Here is a 20025-nt window from a genome sequence, read left to right on the forward strand (position 1 = left end):
GCATGTCTGCCCATGGATCCTACTCTTGCAATGCATTCCCATGTCAGAATGGTCTCAAAAGGGGGTTTGCATAAGAGTCCTCCTAGAAAACTGGTGGGCCCTCCTTGGGATCTTAAATTTGTGTTAAAGAAGTTAACTGCTCCATTGGAACCAGCTAACCTGGCTGACTTGAAGTTCTTAACTTGGAAAAGAGATTCACTGATTACTCTGGCCTCTGCAAGAAGGGTGCCTGAGTTGAAGCTCTTATGCTAAGTCAATCATATCTCATTTTCCAGAGGGACAGGGTGTCTATGAGAACTAATCCTTCTTTTATCCCTGAAGTGATGTATAAATTTACTTTAAAACTATCCATCTCCCCCTTTTCTTTCCTCTACCTAAAAATGAGAGAGAAAGGATACTCTGTACCTTGGATAACCACAGACAACTCTGGTACTATATTAACAGAACTAAATCTTTTCAGATCTTCGGATCAATTGATCACTTCTTGTGAAGGTTAGAAGGGACAACCTGTGTCAAAACAGACTATTTCCAAATGGTTGTCAAAGGCTATTACCTTTTATTATACTCACCATAACAAAACTATTCCAGGCAGGGTCAAGGCCCACAGTGCCAGGGTCTTGGCTTCATTTATGGCTTTTTTAAAATAATTAGATTCTAGAGCTATTCCAGAAGCTGCTACTTGGTCCTCTGTATATAATTTTTCAAAGCACTATAAGCTTGATTCCTTTTCTAGCTCCAGATCAAACTTTGGGCCATTCTCCAGGGGCTTCTGGACTCATCTCCTTCTACCTTCCAAGTGTAGTTAACAAAGATAATCTACCCATATAGCTAAGGCTACTGCAGTGATCAGTATGATGAACAGAATACAGTTGCATTACACTTACTGTAACAGTGGATGTTCAAATGATCTCCGCTGCAGTAGCCACTCCCTCCCTCCACCCCCTTGTTTTTTAGTGTGTTTTTTATGCCAGGGTGTGGACATTTATTTTTATTTATTTTTTGTTCCTAGCATTGTCTTTTCAGGGCTCAGCCTCTCCCTCACTGCTGGCAGGAAAGCTGTGAAGGGGGCCGCACCCAAACTTGTCTTTTAGTCAGCTAGCTTGAGCTGCCTGATAGCTTGGGCATGTGGAAGGTACCTAGAAGCTTTGGAAGCTAGCAAACTGTTGTATCCTTGGCAGCATATAACTCGTATAGCTAAGGCTACTGCGGCAGTGGCCATTTGAACATTTACTGTTATGGTAAGTTTAACTTACTCAGCTTTACTTTTCTGCTGATGTGATGCCCAAAGGTTTAAGTGGTGAAAAATAAAGACAGAACATCTATAGCTGCTGTTTTTATTCTTACTAAACACAAAGCTGGAATTTCTTAATATTGTCAGTTCTGTATTGTCAGGCAAAGCATTCTGGTAGTAATGCACATGTATAGCAGAATTTTACTAATCTGAACTGTTTCTTTTGCAGTAACATCCAATGCTTTAAGATTGATCAAACTTCTACTACATTTTCAGTTGGCGATGCTTCTGGAGCACCAGCTGTGTGGAGCCATGGTTATACCGAGGCCTCAGGAGTGAAGAACAAGTATGTTTAGATAATGTGAATTTGTCTAAGTACTTAATTTGGAGGTGGGCGAATAGGTAACTTTCAGATGTGAAAAAATTAGGCAAATAGATTTCTAAGTTACCGAAGTACATTCCAAAGACTGCATTTGAACACAGGTACTCAGTTGGCAGTTGAGAAAGCATTCTCCCTTTTTCTTAGTGTGGTTGCCAAGATACCAGAGTATCTGACGTATTACATCTCTTAGATTTCATTATTTACAGAAGAGCTATGTTTAAATGCTTCCCTGCACACTGAAAAGCCTCTCTTTCTGCCGCAGGGGCATATTTACTAAAGTAAAACAAAGACAGTAGTAGTTGCTTAGAGAAAGCATATTTGTAGTATGGAAGCAAATATCCAGATGTTTTAATGACCGAAGGAATTCATGGTAAGTACCATGACATCAGTTTGCAGTAAACTACTTGCTTTGTCACCTCATTAGTGATGTATTGGGCAGCTTTTACGCACCAAGAAGAAACTGATATGCAGTGTTTTTCAGCTTAGGTGCAGTAACAGAGGTTTGCTGTTAACTGCTGGTCGGTTTGTTCAGATGTTCTTTATGTACTGTGTTTACCAACCCAAAGCTTAGATCGTTTTATACATAATAGGACTGATGCAAGAAAAAAAAACAGATAAGAATGTTTTTTTATGACTTCAAGTTTTTGTTAAATCGAAACGAAATGAGGGCTCTTATGTGGTCAGAATTTTTGGATGTCACTTTTGCAGCACTTTGCACTAATACTGTTTTTAAACAAGCCAAGAGTCAAAGCAGTATCTTCTTCAGATACATTGCTTCATTAAGTCTCATTTTTTAAAGTGCACTGCAGCCCTTGCCCTGGACTAAAACATTTTTTGATTGTTTCACCCCCTCTTCCTCTTTGACTGTCAATATTTTCAGTTGCCATGTATTTTCCTCTTTCATTCTTGGCAGGACAGGGTTTTACCGTGCCTTTTTGTCTCTAAACCTTCTCTTAGTGGCTGATGTGCATGCTTATAACAGGACAGGATCAGCTGTGCCATACTCTTGCGCTTTTGCATTTATGCTTGGGGAGGGGGTTACCATGCATGCTTTTGTACTGTTGCAGTAGTAACTGCTCATCCTTAGACTGTTTCACACAGTCTCACACACCTTGTCACCATTAGGCATTGGTAGTGCAGAGGCCTGGACTCCCTCTCACCTAAATGACTCCCATCTTTCCTGATGACCTTTTCTGATGTCTGTGTTGGTATTTGATCATGAAAGGTCATTAGATATTTATCCTCAACATAACAGAGCCAACCTGGACTCTAAACATTTCTTTTGTGCATGCAGTCACCTCAGACAGCTTCCTTAGTATTTAAAACTGTTTCAAACACTTCAGTATTGAGTTTTTTTTGACTGACCTTTGTCATTCTAGAGCTGAAATAGTATTGTATCAATACATTAGTTGTGCTGTTTGTGTAAGGCTCTTGAATAAGCAAGTGCAGTATTTTGTTAACCAAAACAGTTCAGCCAGTTACTTAGGCGTCAGTGTTTATAGCATATCTCCTTTGTGAAGGGGAGGTTATAGCTACAGGTTTCAGGGTCTGGTTTCATCTGGCATGTTAGAGACCTCTTTTAGTTATTGGTTTCCACTGCTGTGGATGGATGCTTTTTTCTTCTGTCTCTCTCCACATTAGAAAAGGAAAAAAAAAATCAAAGTACACTGCACTTAAATCTAATATTTCTTCTGCTGTAATTGTTTAAAACATATGTTAAGTGCACTGTTTTGTTCTTAACTAACATAGTTTATTCAGCCAGGAACTAGACCTTATTGCTTGTTGTACATAGCCTTTGTGATGGGAAGGTTATGGCTACAAATTTTAAGGTTCTTTTTTCATCTGGCTTGTTAAGGTTCTGTTTTGCTGATCCACCACCCTAGCCTGACCCCCAGTTTGACTTTTTAAAGACAGTACCTTTGTTGTCTGCCCTTTGCCTATCGGATTCCCCCTTCTCTTTCATTGCTGTTGTCAGTAGCGCTAAAGTATAAATTGTGTAAGCTATTTAAATACTTCTACCCTTCTACTGTATCTCGTAGGTCCAGAACACTTAAGTGCTCACCCAGCCAACCAGTGTTCCTTTTGAGTTGACTGCACTTACTGGAGGTTCTAACCATCATAAAAATGCACCCTTTATTAATCAACAGCAAAGCTTTCAAGCCCAAATGGACTATTCATCTGTGTCTAATGAAATAATAATCACATTACATACATTTATATAAAATCCCCACCTATAAAAATCACGTATAAAAGTCACATGACATAAAACCACACAAAATATATATAAAAAAAACTGGAATCAATTATAAATAAATTTTATATATATATATATATATATATATATATATATATATATATATATATATATATATATATGTGTGTGTGTGTGTGTATAATATAATAAGTCAGCATTTGGGTCACATAGCTATGTTAGGAAGGGTTTGACTATTTTTAGCATTTAATCCAGGTGGGTGGTCAGCTAAAAAAAAAAAAAAAAAAAAAAAATGGGTACTTGCATATTATAGCAACCAGATTTTCACGGTTGTGAAATTCACATGCTGCAATGAAATCCAGTGTGAGAAACACTGTAAGGTGTTATTTTACTCCCTTACTGATGAAAAATCAGTTTGGCTTACATTCAGGAAGAGAAATGATCGTGCAAGTCTTCTTCCAGTTTTGCGTGCATTACACACGCACGCTTCAATTGGCAAGGGCTGCTGTGTTACTGAGGAAAGGAGTAGTTTAACTGGGAGGAAAGGAATGCTGAGAAGAAAAACACAGACAAGTGAAAATGATTCAAACTGTTATTCCAATTCTTTAGGACTGCCCCAAAAACTTTACATTACAAATTGTTTCTGTTCCTAAAAGTAATGTAAAGATGTTCCTGTTTCACTGTTGAAGAGTCATCACACTTGAGTTATCTGCCTGCAGGTAGCCCTCAGTCGGCCCGAATACCAGAGTCTTGGGATTCCTGCTTCGGATGCTGTCATCTCTTCCATGACGTCAGGTTGTCAGGGGTATAAAACATGCAGCCGATGCCATTACATCAGCTTTTCTTGCCGAGCGGAGCCCGAAGCAGTTTGCAAGTGCTGGTCAGCTGCTACCTGAAATTTTTGTTATTCGAGTTTCAGACCTGAAGTCTTCTAAAGTTAAGTACCCCGTTAGGGATCCTTTCTTCTTGCTCTAACCGATGTCAGAAAAAGTTAATAATTGTCTTGCCTGTGGAAAGCAAATACCTCAGAGAATTTCATTCTTACTGCGTCACCTGTTTAGGCCCAGACCATGACGTTTCTTGCTGTCAGTTTTGTGCCCTGTTCAACGCCTGTTATTTATCGAGCTATCTTTGTCGCTAAATTCTTTCGCTCTCATTCTCAGTATTCCAAAATGGCTTTGATAAGCCATCTGACTACTGATCTTCCGAAAAACGTAAGGGTAAAGATAGAGACTGCATAGGTCCAAAACTGCCAATGACACTTCTGTTAAGCTAGTCGCAAGTCCACCGGTACTCAATGAGGCACTTTCGCAGCCTCTGATACCCGCTTCTACAGATTCGCAGGCTTCTACTGAGACCCATTCGGAGTCCGGTATGCCGCAAGATGCTTCAGCTATGGAACCTGCGGATGTCTCTACCTTGGATGGGTCCGGAGCCACTGTGCAGGCACATGCTTCTGAGGGTGTATTCAGACCTTACGATGTTCATTTTAAACAGACTACTTTGTTTCTGAATAAAATTACCGGATTTCTCAGGCCCAGAGTTCGCACTACACCTAGGAAACCGACGACCAAAGTGCATTCTCAAGCTTCCATGCCACAGAAACAAATGCTGAGAATGGCTGAAGACCTTATTACTTTAATTAGGGGAAACCAGCCTTCCTCCTCTAAAAGGCAAAGAATTGGTTTTCCTTCTGATTCTACAGATCATGAGTCCGATGACTCTGACCCCTCAGATTACTAGGACACATACCCTTATCCTACCTATAAGGATTCAGATATAGAGGATTCCATTCCCTCTGGCTCGCCCCCTCAAGAACTTTTCTTTCAGTTAAACCCTTCATACCCTCAGAGAGCATTTCCGCTGGGAGTGCCAGGACTACCCACAGTCCAAAAAGAGACTCTGGGAATTTTTAAACTTGCCTCAGCACAGGCCTCTAGCAATCCTCCCTGTTCTGGAAATTGTAGATGATGTCTTCATGGAGTCCAGTCTTACCCCTGATACTTTGCCACCAGCTCCTAGAAAGCCTGACAGGTACTACAGAGTACCTGACTCTCTCAAATTTCTATTTAAAAATCCCACTGCGGATCCAGAGACCATTTCCCAGGAACCTAAAGGTATTAACGCTACTACAGCCAAAAACCCTACCCCTTCAGACAGGGATTCTAGGGCTTTAGACAGATGGGATAAGAAGGTATATACCTCTGCAACTCTTGCCATCAGGGCTTTAAATTGCCAGTTTCACATGTTGAAGTACCAGCAGCATATTATGGAACTAATTAAACAAAAAATTATGTTGATTCCTGATTGTGCAGAACATAAAGATTTACAAGAGTTAATGCATTCTGCAAACCAAGTTGGAAAACATGCTTTGCAGTGTGGTTTTGATGCCTTATAAGCATTTTGCAGGGCTGCCGTCACTGGGTCTGTTCTTAGAAGGCATGCTTGGCTGAAGGAACAAATCTTGCCAGACCATGTCAAAGCAAAATTACTAGATGTTCCATTGAACCAAGAATGTCTGTTTGGCACTAAAGCAGAAGAAGTTCTTAAAAAGATGGAGGAAAAAGCTAAATCTATGCAAACTGTTCTAGATTTCCTACAGGTACAGCCACCTAGATTCAGTAGGCATTGGCATTCAAAAAACTGGTTCTTTCCAGTCCCTCTCAGTCCAAACCCAGGGGCAGCAGACCAACAAGACTACAGTCTCAGGGTATGCACAGATCTAAACAATGGAGTGATCCCACCACAAAAACAGGGAGTGGTAAGCCACCCTCTTATGGAAAACGTTCACAATGACTTGTCCTTCATCCTTCCCAGCCATGCCCAAGTAGTTGCACCCCTAGGAGGAAATCTCACCCTGCATGCAAAAAACTGGGAGTACATTACCCAGGACAGATGGGTCTTAAACATTGTATCCCAGTGATACAGATTCTACTTCCACTCACTGCCAACCCTAAGCAGATTGCCAGACCTCCCCCCAAACCAGTTGGCAGAGGCCCAAAAGCAAGTACTTTCTTTTCTCAGTATCAGGGCCATTCAACCTATTCCAACAGAGCAAAGGGGACAGGGTTTCTACTCCAGACTCATTCTGGTGCCCAGAAAAGAAAGCTATTGCTGCCTATCCTGGATCTGTCAGTTCTCAACACCTTCCTGGTGGTACCAAAATTCAAAATGCTTACTCTCCAACAGCTGCCTCCTATGTTAGCCAAGGACTCCTGGCTGGTCACCCTGGACTTAAAGGAAGCTTTTCTGCACATCCCTATAAGGGAATCTTGCAGGAAATATCTACGTTTCAGGGCAGGCTCTATGCACTATCAGTTCTCTGCACTTCCTTTTGGCTTATCTACTGCGCCCAGGGTATTCACAAAATGCCTGGCTCCAGCCATTCCATACTGCAGGCAAAGAAAAATTCAAATTTACCCATACTTGGACGATTGCCTAATTCAGGCGGACAGTCCGGAATTGCTACTTCAGCACCTGACATTTGTAGAGACTCCTAACTTTTCTGGGCTATACTATCAACGAAAATAAATCACATCTGGTACCCAGCCAAAAAATTGTATTCCTGGGAGCAAGCTTGAACACAACTTCTCAGATGGCATTCCTCACTCCAGAAAAACAGCTTTATTTGACAAACTACTGGCCACCCAAACCCAGCTATCTTCAAGAAAAATACTGCAAGCCCTAGGGTTCATGGCCTCATGCATTTTCCTAATTCCATATGCAAGACTGCATATGAGGAAACGTCAGTTGTACTTAAGTCTCTGGTGTCAACATTCTCAGGACCTGGAAACAGTGATTCCTATCATTCCTTGCGTAAGGACAGAGTTCCTTTGGTGGGCAGAGGCCTGCTACCACAACGAGAACTCCCTTTCACTCAACCCTCCGCTGCCCAAACCCTGACAACAGATGCATCAGACTGTGCATGGGGGGCTCACATGGCAGGCAAATGTATTAAAGGCAAATGGATCCCAAGACAAATGCACCTACATATCAGTCAAAAAGAAATAGCTGTACAGAATGCACTGACAGCCTTCAAATACCTTATCCTTCCAGGACAACTCTTGATAAAGACAGAGACAATACCACAGTTATGTGATACATAAACAAGCAGGGGGGAACTCATTCCTACCCACTCTGCAGGTTAGCTATGGCTCTGTGGAACACAGCCTTGAGAAATCAAGTGCACCTGCAAGCTCAATTCCTGCCAGGCAAACAAAGTTCACTGGCAGATGACTTCAGCAGAAATCTAATGGACCCACATGAGTGGAAACTGGAACCCAACTAATTCAAGCTTTTAATCCACAGGTGGGGAACACCAGAGGTGGACCTCTCTGCTTCCCCCCAGAACCATCAGTTAAGCAAATGTTGCACCAGAACTCCTCGCAGCAAAGCATGGAAAGTGGATGCCCTATCCTTTACATGGGAAAACCCCTCAATTTATGCCTTTCCCTCTCTGCCCCTCCTCTCGAAAGTACTACTCAAGATCAAACAGGACAGGCCAAGGACAATCCTGATTGCACCAGACTGGCCATGCCAGCACTGGTACCCACTTTTTACACAGTTTGACAGCAGTGTCACCCTGGCACCTGCATCAGACCCCTTCCCTGCTATCCCAGCAGGAGAGCCAGATTTTGCACCCTCTGCTGCAAACCCTGAACCTAGCAGCCTGGCAGATTCCATGAATACATCACCAGTAACCCTCAGCAAACAGGGCTGGATGTCATCCTTGAGACCAGGAGGCCTAGTACTATGAAATCCTATTCAGAAAAGTGGAAAAGATACTGTTCTTGGAGCCAGTCTCAGGGAAAGGATACAACCGTGCCCACCTTACCTCAAATCCTAGATTATCTAGCAGAACTGCTCCACAAAGGCCTATCCTTCTCTTCTATTAAGATTCATGTCTCTGCCTTCTCAGCTCATTACAATACTGAGCCACCTCTCTTTTCTCACCCTCTGATCAAACAGTTCTTGAGAGGAGCTAACAATCTAAAACCCCAAGGAGAGCTCCCACTCCAGCCTGGGACCTTAACTTTGTACTAGAGAAACTCACACTTCCCCACTTTGAGCTTGCTGCTGCAGTAGAGTTAAAACTTCTCTCTTGGAAAACAGCCTTACTTCTAGCCATCACTTCAGCAAGAAGAGTGTCCGAGTTGCAGGCCCTTATGTCTGTGGAACCCTTCATTATCTTCCATGCGGACAGGGTTTCCCTCAGGACTAACCCATCATTTATGCCCAAGGTGGTATCCAGTGTGGCTTTAAACCAATCCATCCATTTACCAACCTTTTTCCCTAATCCTCAGAATAAAGGGAAAGGATCCTGCACTCCTTGGATGTGCACAGGCAGCTTAGGTTCTACCTTAACAGGACTAAACCTTTCAGAAAATCTGACCAGTTGCTAGTCAGCTTTGCTACAGGGGCAGAGGGCAAGGCCATTTCAAAGCAAACCATCTCCAAATGGATAGCACACTGCATCCATTTCTGCTACAAACATCATGGAAAACCTACCCCACAGGGAATCGGAACCCACTCCACTAGGGCTACCTCAACCTCTACAGCATTTCACAGGGCAGTCCCCTACCAGGGACATCCTGGAAGCTTGTAACCTGGAGTTCTGTACACACCTTCACCAAGCATTACCACTTGCCTATCTTTTCTAAATCTGGATTTGCTACAGCAGTCTTGCAAGGGTTGTTAGCCAGCCCTAATACTTCTTGACTGCCTGCACCCTTCCTCAGCTTTGGGAATCAACCCAAGTGTGATGACTACAACAGTGAAACATGAAGAACATAGTACAGTTGTGTACACTTACCATAAATGTAGATGTTTGAGTGTATTCACTGTTGCAGTCCTGGATGTTCATCGTGTTTCACTGCTGCAGTCATTACACTTGGATTATCCTGCCATCAGGTGGTCCCGCAGTCGGCCAGAGTTCCAAAGTCTTGGTCTGGCGTTGGTTGCTGTTGCTTCTTCCCTGACGTCAGTGCGCCAGGGTTATATAAGATGCAGCCGACGCCATTTTCTTCAGTCTTTCTTGCTGTGCAGTGCCCGAAGCAAAAGCAGTTCGCAAGTGTGGGTCGGCCGACTCCTGAGATTTTCAATACGAATTTCAGAACCGAAGTCTTCGATAAAGCTAAGTACCCCATTGGGGAAACTTTTTCTTGCCTCAGACTGATGTCAGTAAAAGTTAATAATTGTATTTCTTGTGGGAAGCAAATACCTCTTAAGGATTTTCATTCTTACTGTATTCCATGCCTAGGCCCAGACCACGACATCACTAGTTGTTGGTTTTGTGCTAAATTTAACAAGCGCACTATTAAACATCGCTTTGACTTTGCTCGCCATTACTTTGGCCGAAGGTTCAATTATACCGTGCCGTCAGACCAACCGACAACCAGAATTCACAAAAAACGCAAAGACAAGGATAAGGACAGGCATCCGAGGTCCAAAACTGACGATGAAGCCTCTTCTAGGCCAGTCGCCTTTTCGCTGGTTCTCAGTGAGGCGCTTTCGCAGCCCCTGACACCTGCTACCTCAGAGCCACAGGCCGCCTCCGACTCCCACGTGGAGACAGCTAGGCCTCTGGATACTCAAGGTATTGGGCCTACGGAAACTAACCCCTCAGATGGATCTGGAGCCGCTGAGCAGGCATCGGCTTCTGAGGGTGTTTTTAGACCTTCACAGCTTAACATCAAAACTACAGCCAAGTCTAAAACTCCATTAAAGACAAAGAAGCAAGTACAGCATTCACCTGGACAGGCCTCCATGCCTAAAAAACAGATGCTCAAAATGGCCAAAGACTTAATTACTCTGATCAGGGGTTCCCATCCTCCTCCTGATAAAAGGCCTAGGCAGGATACAGACTATGATTCCTCTGACCAGGTTTCCATTTCTTCGGATTCCTCTTCAGACCAGGGATACTCTTTACCCCCCATGAGGACTCTGATGCTGAAGAATCAATCCCTTCAGCCTCTCCTCCTGAGGATTACTCTTTTGGGGAAACTTTACATACCATGAGGGAGCATTTCCATTGGGAGGGCCAGGATTATTCAGAAACCAAGAAAAGGCTCAGAGATTTCCTATTATTGCCTCAGCACAGGCCCTTTGCTGTTCCGCCAGTGTTAGATATTGTGGATGATGTGTTCTCTGAATCCAGTTTAAATCCTGATTCTTTGCCCCCTGCTCCAGTCAAGCCAGACAGGTACTACAGAGTCCCTGACTCTCACAAATTTCTTTATAAAAACCCTGTTGCTGACCCAAAAACTATTTCCCAGGGTCCCAAAGGGGTAAAGGCTTCCACAGCTAAAAATCCAGTTCCCTCTGACAGGGATTCTAGAGCATTAGACAGATGGGGGAAGAAAGTTTACACTTCTGCAACTTTAGCAGTAAGTGCTTTAAATTGCCAGTTTCACATGCTTAAATACCAACAATATTTAATGTCTCTGTTAAAACAGAAAATGCTTACAAGTTCAGAACATCCTGACTATAAGAAAATGCAGGATTTATTGCATGCAGCTGAACAAGTGGGAAAACATACTCTGCAATGTGGTTTTGATTCATTAGAGGCTTCTTGTAGAGCAGCATTTACAGGATCTGTGATTCGAAGGCATGCTTGGTTAAAAGAACATGGTTTACCTGATCATGTTAAGGCAAAATTATTGGATGCTCCTTTACAGCAGGATATTTTATTTGGTGTTAAGGCAGAAGAGGCATTAAAGAAAATGGAGGATAAGGCAAAAATCTATGCAAACAGTGAAGGATTTCTTACAGGTACAGCCACCTCAATTTAGCAGAAATTGGCCTTCAAAAAATTGGTCCTTTCCAGTGTCAGACAGACCACAAAGAGGCAGATACAGATGCCCAAGAGGCAGATCTCAGCCCCAAGGCTCTTACAGACCACGACAGTGGGGTGCTTCAACCCCAAAAGGAGGGGAAGACAAGTCACAACCTTATAGGAAACCGTCCCAATGACTTCCCCCTTCAAATGCCAAGCACTTACCTTTTGGCAGCACCCTTAGGGGGGAAACTAGCACTTTTTTCACAAAATTGGCATATAATCATCCAAGACAAATGGGTTCTGAATATTGTGGCTCAAGGTAACAGGTTCCACTTTCACACTCTTCCTAGGCCAAAAGGAATGCCAGACCTGCCACAAAATCAATGGACAGAGGCACAAAAACAAATCACAGCCCTCATGGACATGAGAGCTATTCAAAAAGTGCCACAACAGGAACAAGGACAAGGATTTTACTCAAGACTTTTCCTGGTCCCCAGAAAGAACAAAGCCTGGAGACCCATACTGGACCTTTCTATGCTAAATACTTACCTGGATGTTCCAAAATTCAAAATGTTGACACTACAGCAGCTTCTTCCCATGCTGGGCAAGAAGGCTTGGCGTGTTACTTTGGACCTCAAAGAGGCAAACCTGCATGTCCCTATCAGACAAAATTGCAGAAGATACCTCAGATTCATAGCTGGTTCAATGCATTATCAATTCTCTGCACTGTCCTTTGGCTTATCTACTGCGCCCAGGGTCTTCACAAAATGCCTGGCACCAGTAATTGCATTTTGCAGACAAAAAGGAATTCAAATATATCCATACTTGGACGACTGCCTTATTCAAGCAGAGAGCAAGGACATTCTTCTAAAGCATCTGCCGTTTTTAAAAAGATTACTAATTTGCCTAGGGTACACAGTAAACGAAAAGAAGTCAAAACTAGTGCCCTCACAAGAGGTAATATTCCTGGGTGCCAGCTTAAATACAACGGCCCAGATGGCTTATCTCATGCCAGACAAGCAAGGACAACTGACTCAGTGCTTTCAATTGATGGCAACAAAAACCCAACTCCCTTGGGGTTCATGGCATCCTGCATACTACTAATACCATATGCTAGACTGTATATGAGGAAATTACAGTGGTACCTAAAAAGTGTTTGGACTCAAGACTGTCACAGTTTGGAAACAGTAATACCACTTATCCCCTGCCTACAACAGGAGTTTCGATGGTGGGCACAGGCATGTCACCACAACAAGGGACAGCCTTTCACTCTACCCACAGCCAGGCAGACACTAACAACAGATGCTTCAGATTACGCCTGGGGAGCACATATGGCAGGAAAATGTATTCAGGTCAAGTGGGCCACAGACCAACTGCATCTTCACATCAATCAAAAAGAGATGCTAGCTCTACAAAATGCCCTAACAGCTTTCAAGGACCTACTGCATCCAGGACAACTATTACGAAAGACAGACAACACCACAGTTATGTGGTACATAAACAAGCAAGGGGGCACTCATTCCTACCCCCTCTGCAGACAAGCCATGACCTTGTGGAACACAGCTCTAACCTATCAAGTTAATCTGCAAGCACAATTCCTGCCAGGAAAGAACAATACTCTGGCAGACGACTTAAGTAGAAACATCATGGATCCTTATGAGTGGAAATTAAATCCACAAGTATTCAGCATGATGCCACAAAAATGGCGGAGCCCAGGCATAGATCTTTTTGCCTCCCCAATGAATTGCCAGCTACAGAAGTTCTGCACAAGGACTTACCACACACAAGCATGGAAAGTGGATGCTCTCTCGTTCAGCTGGAAAAACCTAAAAGTTTATGCCTTCCCACCACTGCCTCTCCTTTCAAAGGTACTCCTAAAAGCCAGACAAAAAAAGCCAAAGATGATTCTGATTGCCCCAGACTGGCCACGCCAGCACTGGTACCCAATCTTAAAGAACTTAGCTCAAGGCCCACCATGGATTTTACCTCAAATTCCTCATCTTATGACTCAACAAAACAATCAGATCCTGCACAACCAGCTCAAAACCTTAAACCTGGCTGCATGGCAGATTCCTTAGACAAGCAGACAACACCTCTCTCTAAAGCTGTTATGGATGTCATTTTGGAGGCCAGGAGCTCTAGCACCAGGAAATCCTATTCAGAAAAGTGGAAGAGATTCTGTGCCTGGAACCAGGCTCAAAGCTTTTACCCTCTAGTCCCAAATATTCCTCAGATATCACAATATTTAACTGAGATGCTGGACAAAGGCCTATCCTTCTCATCCATTAAGATCCACGCCTCTGCCATCTCAGCTCATTACAACACAGATCCTCCTATTTTCTCTCATCCATTGCTAAAACAGTACCTCAGAGGGGCTAAAAACATAAGACCGCCCCGGAGAGCACCAACACCAACTTGGGACCTAAATTTTGTCTTGGAAAAACTAACTTTACCTCCTTTTGAGCCAGCCAATTCAGCAGAATTAAAATATGTCTCATGGAAAACTGCTCTGCTTTTGGCAATAACCTCAGCACGAAGAGTCTGAGTTACAGGCACTAATGGCAGTGGAGCCTTTCATCATTTTTCACCAAGACAGGGTTTCTTTAAGAACAAACCCTTCATTTATGCCAAAGGTGGTATCCAGTGAGGCTCTTAACCAAACTATTCACTTGCCAACTTTTTATCCAAATCCCCAGAATAAAGGAGAGAGACTTCTGCATTCATTGGACCAAGACAGACAGTTACGTTTCTACTTGGACAAAACAAAAGCTTTCAGGAAAACTGAGCAATTGTTTGTAGCATATGCTGCAGGATCACAGGGAAAGGCTATTTCAAAGCAGACAATTTCCAAGTGGATATGTCACTGTATCCGTTTCTGCTACACACAGCATGGGAAAACTGTACCTAGTAACATTAGACCACATTCCACCAGGGCAACAGCCACTTCAACTGCCTACGGTAGAGGAGTACCTACCAAAGATATTTTGGAAGCTGCAACTTGGAGTTCAGTGCACATCTTTACCAAACATTATCACTTGCCTCTTTATTCTAAATCCAGAGCTGGCTTTGCCACTGCAGTGCTGTAGGGCCTCATAGCCACCTCAAATCCTCTATAGAACCAGCCACCCTACCTCAGCTTTGGGATTCTACCCAAGCATAATGACTGCAGCAGTGAAACACGATGAACATAGTACAGTTTTGTACCTACCATAAATGTAGATGTTCAAGTGTATTCACTGCTGCAGTCCAGGTTACCCTCCCTCCATCCCCTCTTTCTTAGCTGGGACTTATCTATTCCTTTCTACCCTTGGTGTATTTGCTGGTAACTGAAGGTTTTGGTTTTACCTTTTATGTATGTTTTATTAGCAATATGTATTGCCTACCTTTTTGGGGGCACCTGACATCTGAGGCAAGAAAAACTGAAGAAAATGGCGTCGGCTGCATCTTATATACCCCTGGCGCACTGACGTCAGGGAAGAAGCGACAGCAACCGACGCCGGACCAAGACTTTGGAACTCTGGCCAACTGCGGGACTGCCTGATGGCAGGATAACCCAAGTGTAATGACTGCAGCAGTGAATACACTCGACCATCTACATTTATGGTAGGTACAAAACTGTACTTTACCCTCCCTCCAGCCCCCTGACTTTTATATACTTTCCACCTGTCCTCTTTTTTAGCCATATCTTATGGCAGTGGTATTTACTTTTTACTGGAGGTGTTCCACACCATGTAATTGCTTCTTATTTTGGTGGGCTCGTGACATCTGGGGCAAGAAAAACTGATGTGTAATGGCTTTGGCTGCTTGTTTTATACCCCTGACGACCTGACGTCAAGGAAGAGGCGACAGCATCCGATGCAGAAATCCTAAGACTCTGGTATTCAGGCCGACTGAGGGCTACCTGCAGGCAGATAACTCAAGTGTGATGACTGCAACAGTGAATACACTCAAACGTCTACATTTATGGTAAGTGTACACAACTGTACTTTTTTGGGGCAGTAATAAGGAATTAGAATAACATTTGAATTATAAGTAGGTCTGCCCTATCATTACTAATAGTTAGTATGTCTTCAGAACAAGGATATTAGTAACTGCCTGTTCAGCTTCACTTTACTGTTTAGGGAAAACAATTTAGTTTGAGTTTTCATGAAGCACCTTCCCCCCAAACAATCAAAATCCTACAGTGGGTGCATATACATTGGCGAGAGAAACAGCATCTGAAAATGTATTTAATTCATTGTCCAAACTGTGATATTAGATACTCTTATGAAGTGATATTCGACACACTTAAGAACCCAACTGACAGAACGATAGCAGCCATTACACCTCAAGCGTGCGTCTGCAATTCACGCAAGGCAGGGAACAGGGTTTCTCAATTTGTCCCTGTTCCTAAAAGTAATGTAAAGTTGTCGGGCAGTTGTAAGGAAGTAGAATAACAGTTTGAAGTGTTTCATGCACTTGGATCTGTGGGGGTATGCGTATTTCGCAAACACGAAAATCTGGTTGCGATAATACGCAAGTACCAAAAAATGTATCCACTTATATTCAGTAATTGCTGTTCTTATTCAAATCCCTTCCATGTTTAGTGGGGTATAGTTTCTGCAAAGCTCGAAATTTAAAAGAATAGTCTTTACTTTATGTTATATGCCTTGATAAAGCATTAGTTTCGACTTTTCTGCGAATGTCAGAAAGATGTGATGCAATTCTTTCAATTTTTGATAAGTTTTGCCTACATAAAAACAACTGCATTGTACACAATTGGCAAAATAAGTCACATTTTCTGTTATGCAAAAGTTTTAAAAAATAAATATCCGGTTAGACACAGGGTGATAGATTTCTTTATCTAAATTAATGTATTCACAAAAAGTGCAGTGATGACAAGGAGTAGTGGACCGGTAGGTGTTTTTATAGTTGCTTAAGGTCTTTATAACATAAAGATTTCTTAAAACCATTTTCATTCTTATATATAAAACACGGTTTGTTACCCACAATCCTTTTAACGTCATTGTCCGATTCTAAAATAGTCCAATACTTTTCTGTTGATTTAATTTGATATGTATGTCTATTATATTTCATGACATAGCCTGCGGGCCAATCATTATCAACCCTTTTTCTATTCCTGTTAGTAAGTTAATTTCCTAACAGATGAGCTTTACCCAAGCTTTCTCTTTCATCTTTAGCAAATTGCATTATTTCTTCAATCACTTTAGAGTTATAGCCTCGAGTAGAAAAATCAACTGCCATATTATGAAGTTCCTGGTAGACGGCATCTTCGTTTGTATTTAATCTACTAGTTCTTAGAAGTTGTCCTTTGATAGCATTTTTGTATGTGTGTGAGGTGCATACTATTTGCATGTATGTATCTTGTAGATTGCACATTATTTTTATTTATAGTTGTATCGAATCTACAACTAGTGTGAATGATGATTAAATCCAAAAAAATTTGCATTTGTAACAGAATGGTTGAGTGAAAATTTCAGGAGGTCAGTGGTAGATTGCAAATGTTCAACAAACAACTCATGTTTCTGTTGTACCTGACCAAAGTTTAAAAAAAAAAAAGTCCACAAACCATTTATAAAAGACAAGGTTTCCATTCTTAAATTGAATTTCATTAATAGTAATGTCAAATATAAACAGCTCTTCCCATCTAGATAATACTAGGTTAGCATAACTATTAGCTATGGGTGTACCCATAGCTACACCTAGTATTTGATGGAAGAGCTCATAGTTAAAAATAGACATTAGAAAGTATTGCATCAAGCATGGAACATAACATTTCAGTCTTCGAAGAGGTATATGTACTATGTGCACATAAAAATTCTCTTAAAAAATTGAATACCTAAGTCATTAGGTGGGACAGTAAATAAAGATTTTATATCCATTGTTGCAAATAGATTTTCAGGTGTTTTTTCTTTACTGATCCGTTTATAGAGTTCACTCAGAAAACCATTACTGCACCTAATGTGATTATTGGTATGAAGTAGTAGACCATGCAGTTGATTCTTTAAAATTTTGGATGAAGGTGTGGTGATCCACCAGCTGCCAAAGACAATAGGTCTCATAGGTGGTGTCAGTAAATGGTTTGTGTATTGTGTAGATCAGTGGAACAGAATTTGTTGGATACAAAAAATTATAGAGGTAAGGGGCAATAATAGAATCCATCAATAAATCATATAAAAAAGATTAGACTGTATACATAATTCTATTGACATCATTATTAATCTTTTTAAAAGTTTTTTTCATCATTTAGTAAATCATACATTCATTTAATATAATCCTCTTTACTCATAATTAATTAATTACTACCTTCCTGCCTTTGTCCACTTGCTTAGTAATATCTTCTCTACTGCATAATTATAAGAAAGCTTTCCTTTCATTTTCATTAAGATTGTAAAATTTATTACTATTCCTTGTCAAAATCAACTTGTGCATTTCATCCTCACACAGAAAGAAAATGTTCTAGTCGTAGGTGTACTATTAGGAATAAAAGTACTTGTTCTTCTAAGTTGCAAATCTGTAGCAGTTCCATTATTTTTAAACATTAATTTTAAATGTAAATTACGAACAAAAAAATCTTAATTCAGTTAAACTCTCATTTAGAGTGCCATCTACCGAAGGAATAAAAGTAAGACCTTTTATCTAGTATATCTAATTCAACATTAGTAAAAATGACATTCGATAAATTTATCACTGTATGACCACTGTTTATTTTGTTAAGGTGCGACTCTGGGTCATTGGTCCTACCTTTGTGAAGATTTGTGGTCTTCCCTTGATTGGGTTCCCTTTTTCTGCTTCGCTCCAATGCAGATGGTGGAATTTGAAGTGGCAGGTTTAAAAGAAACTTCTCTGCATCTAAAGAAATCTTTTCTTGATGAACCATTCGCTTTATTATTTACTATTCGATTCAAGTTAGATTCTGAAGTCATAGATAATATAGAATTAGCTGTAGCTGCTGTTGCTGTACTCTGAAGGGGTGGAAAGTCATCTAGTTCAGCTGCGGAAACACCTATATGCGTCATTTGGCTTTGCCCAGTTATGTTACTGTATTCTCTTTTGTCGAATGTACTGTTGAAGGAACTTGTAAAGAAGAATTTGAGCCATTGTTTTCACTCAGAAGGATTGCGGCTGGCATTCTTTGGACATTCGAAGACACAGCCACATTTAAATCGCTTAAATTACAAACAAGTTTTCTTTTCTTCGTGGCAATTAATTTATGTTCAAACACATCTAGTCTTCCAGTCATCTACTGATATTAATCAGAAATTTTATTTGATAAAGCACAGCTTACTGTTTCTTCTTCCTGCTTATTAATTTCATTGGAAATTTCATTTGCTGTTGAGGAAAAAAATTCAATCATAAGTTTCATGTAGTTTGTACTAAGCTGCAAGCTACGTTCTTGCCGTGCTCTTAGAAATTTGGGCTTGAAAGCTTTGTTGTTGATTAATAAAGGAAGTGCTTTTTGGATAGTTGGAACCTTGTTTTTTTTCCGGTGATTTATCTGTTTACCATTGGAAACCTTTAGCTTTTGTAGCAACTTTTGATGTATTGACTGCACTTTACTGCACATTGTCTTTGGGAACTCCTCCTAGTCTCTTTTATCTGCTTATGCTAGTGAGCACTAGTAGAAAAAATTGGGAGGTTCCTCCCCCTAGACTGCGAAGTTTAAGCTGCCCTTCTTATCTTCTTCCATTTTTAGTGCACAGTGCACTACCTAGAAGGTTTAACTTGTTTCCCTCCATACCACTTTTAAAATCTGTTCATCCAAGTGTTCAAGTATGCACACCCTTTCTACAAATTCACTTTATTAGCATCTGTTATTACCCTCTTTTCGGCAAAGGCTCTACATATCAAGACATTACAATTTATTTCACCATCTGTTACCAGCATGATAGCAATAGGAATGTAGAGACAATGTAAGAATTGCTTCATGCTCACTGTTTGATTCTTCCGATAGACTTATCTGTATGCGAGAGGTGAAAGTAACTACTAAACTTGGAGGCCAATCATTCTTCAAAGGTTGGAAACTGAGTCTCACACTAACAGGCAGATAGCACAGAAAACACACAGAAAGGGGTAACTTAGCTGACAGACTGAAGCACTTAAGGCAGCAAGGCGAAGACAGTAAATCTAGAAGCATCTTCATCATATGTGACCCCATAGTCAGGCACACAGAACCCATTCATCAGGCTGAGCAAAAAGAGAGTGACTGTTAGTTGTCTGTTAGGTGATAGGATCTGCATTGTCATTAATGCCCTGAAGTTCCCTTCACCCCAAGTACAGACATGACATGGTTGTTGCACATGCGGGAGTGAATAACTTCAGACATGCCTCTTTAGATCATATGAAGAGGAACATGACATGACAGAGATCTCAGAATATGCATATGAAATGAGTCTGACACTAGTGTTGAGCAGTGGCCTATA

The 20025-nt window shown here is 41.4% G+C and overlaps 1 protein-coding gene across 1 annotated transcript in view; it reads left to right on the forward strand.

Annotated features, from left to right (window-relative positions):
- PHLPP1 (PH domain and leucine rich repeat protein phosphatase 1) overlaps positions 1–20025 on the forward strand; it is a 1852281-nt gene that overhangs the window by 1719937 nt on the left and 112319 nt on the right. Inside the window, 1 exon segment of the mRNA XM_044065187.1 lies at positions 1461–1577. Within this exon segment, the coding sequence (XP_043921122.1) occupies positions 1461–1577 (117 nt within the window).

This window comes from Protopterus annectens, chromosome 3.part0 (assembly GCF_019279795.1).
Source record: "Protopterus annectens isolate FY-2018-M chromosome 3.part0, PAN1.0, whole genome shotgun sequence".
Lineage (NCBI taxonomy): Eukaryota > Metazoa > Chordata > Ceratodontiformes > Protopteridae > Protopterus > Protopterus annectens.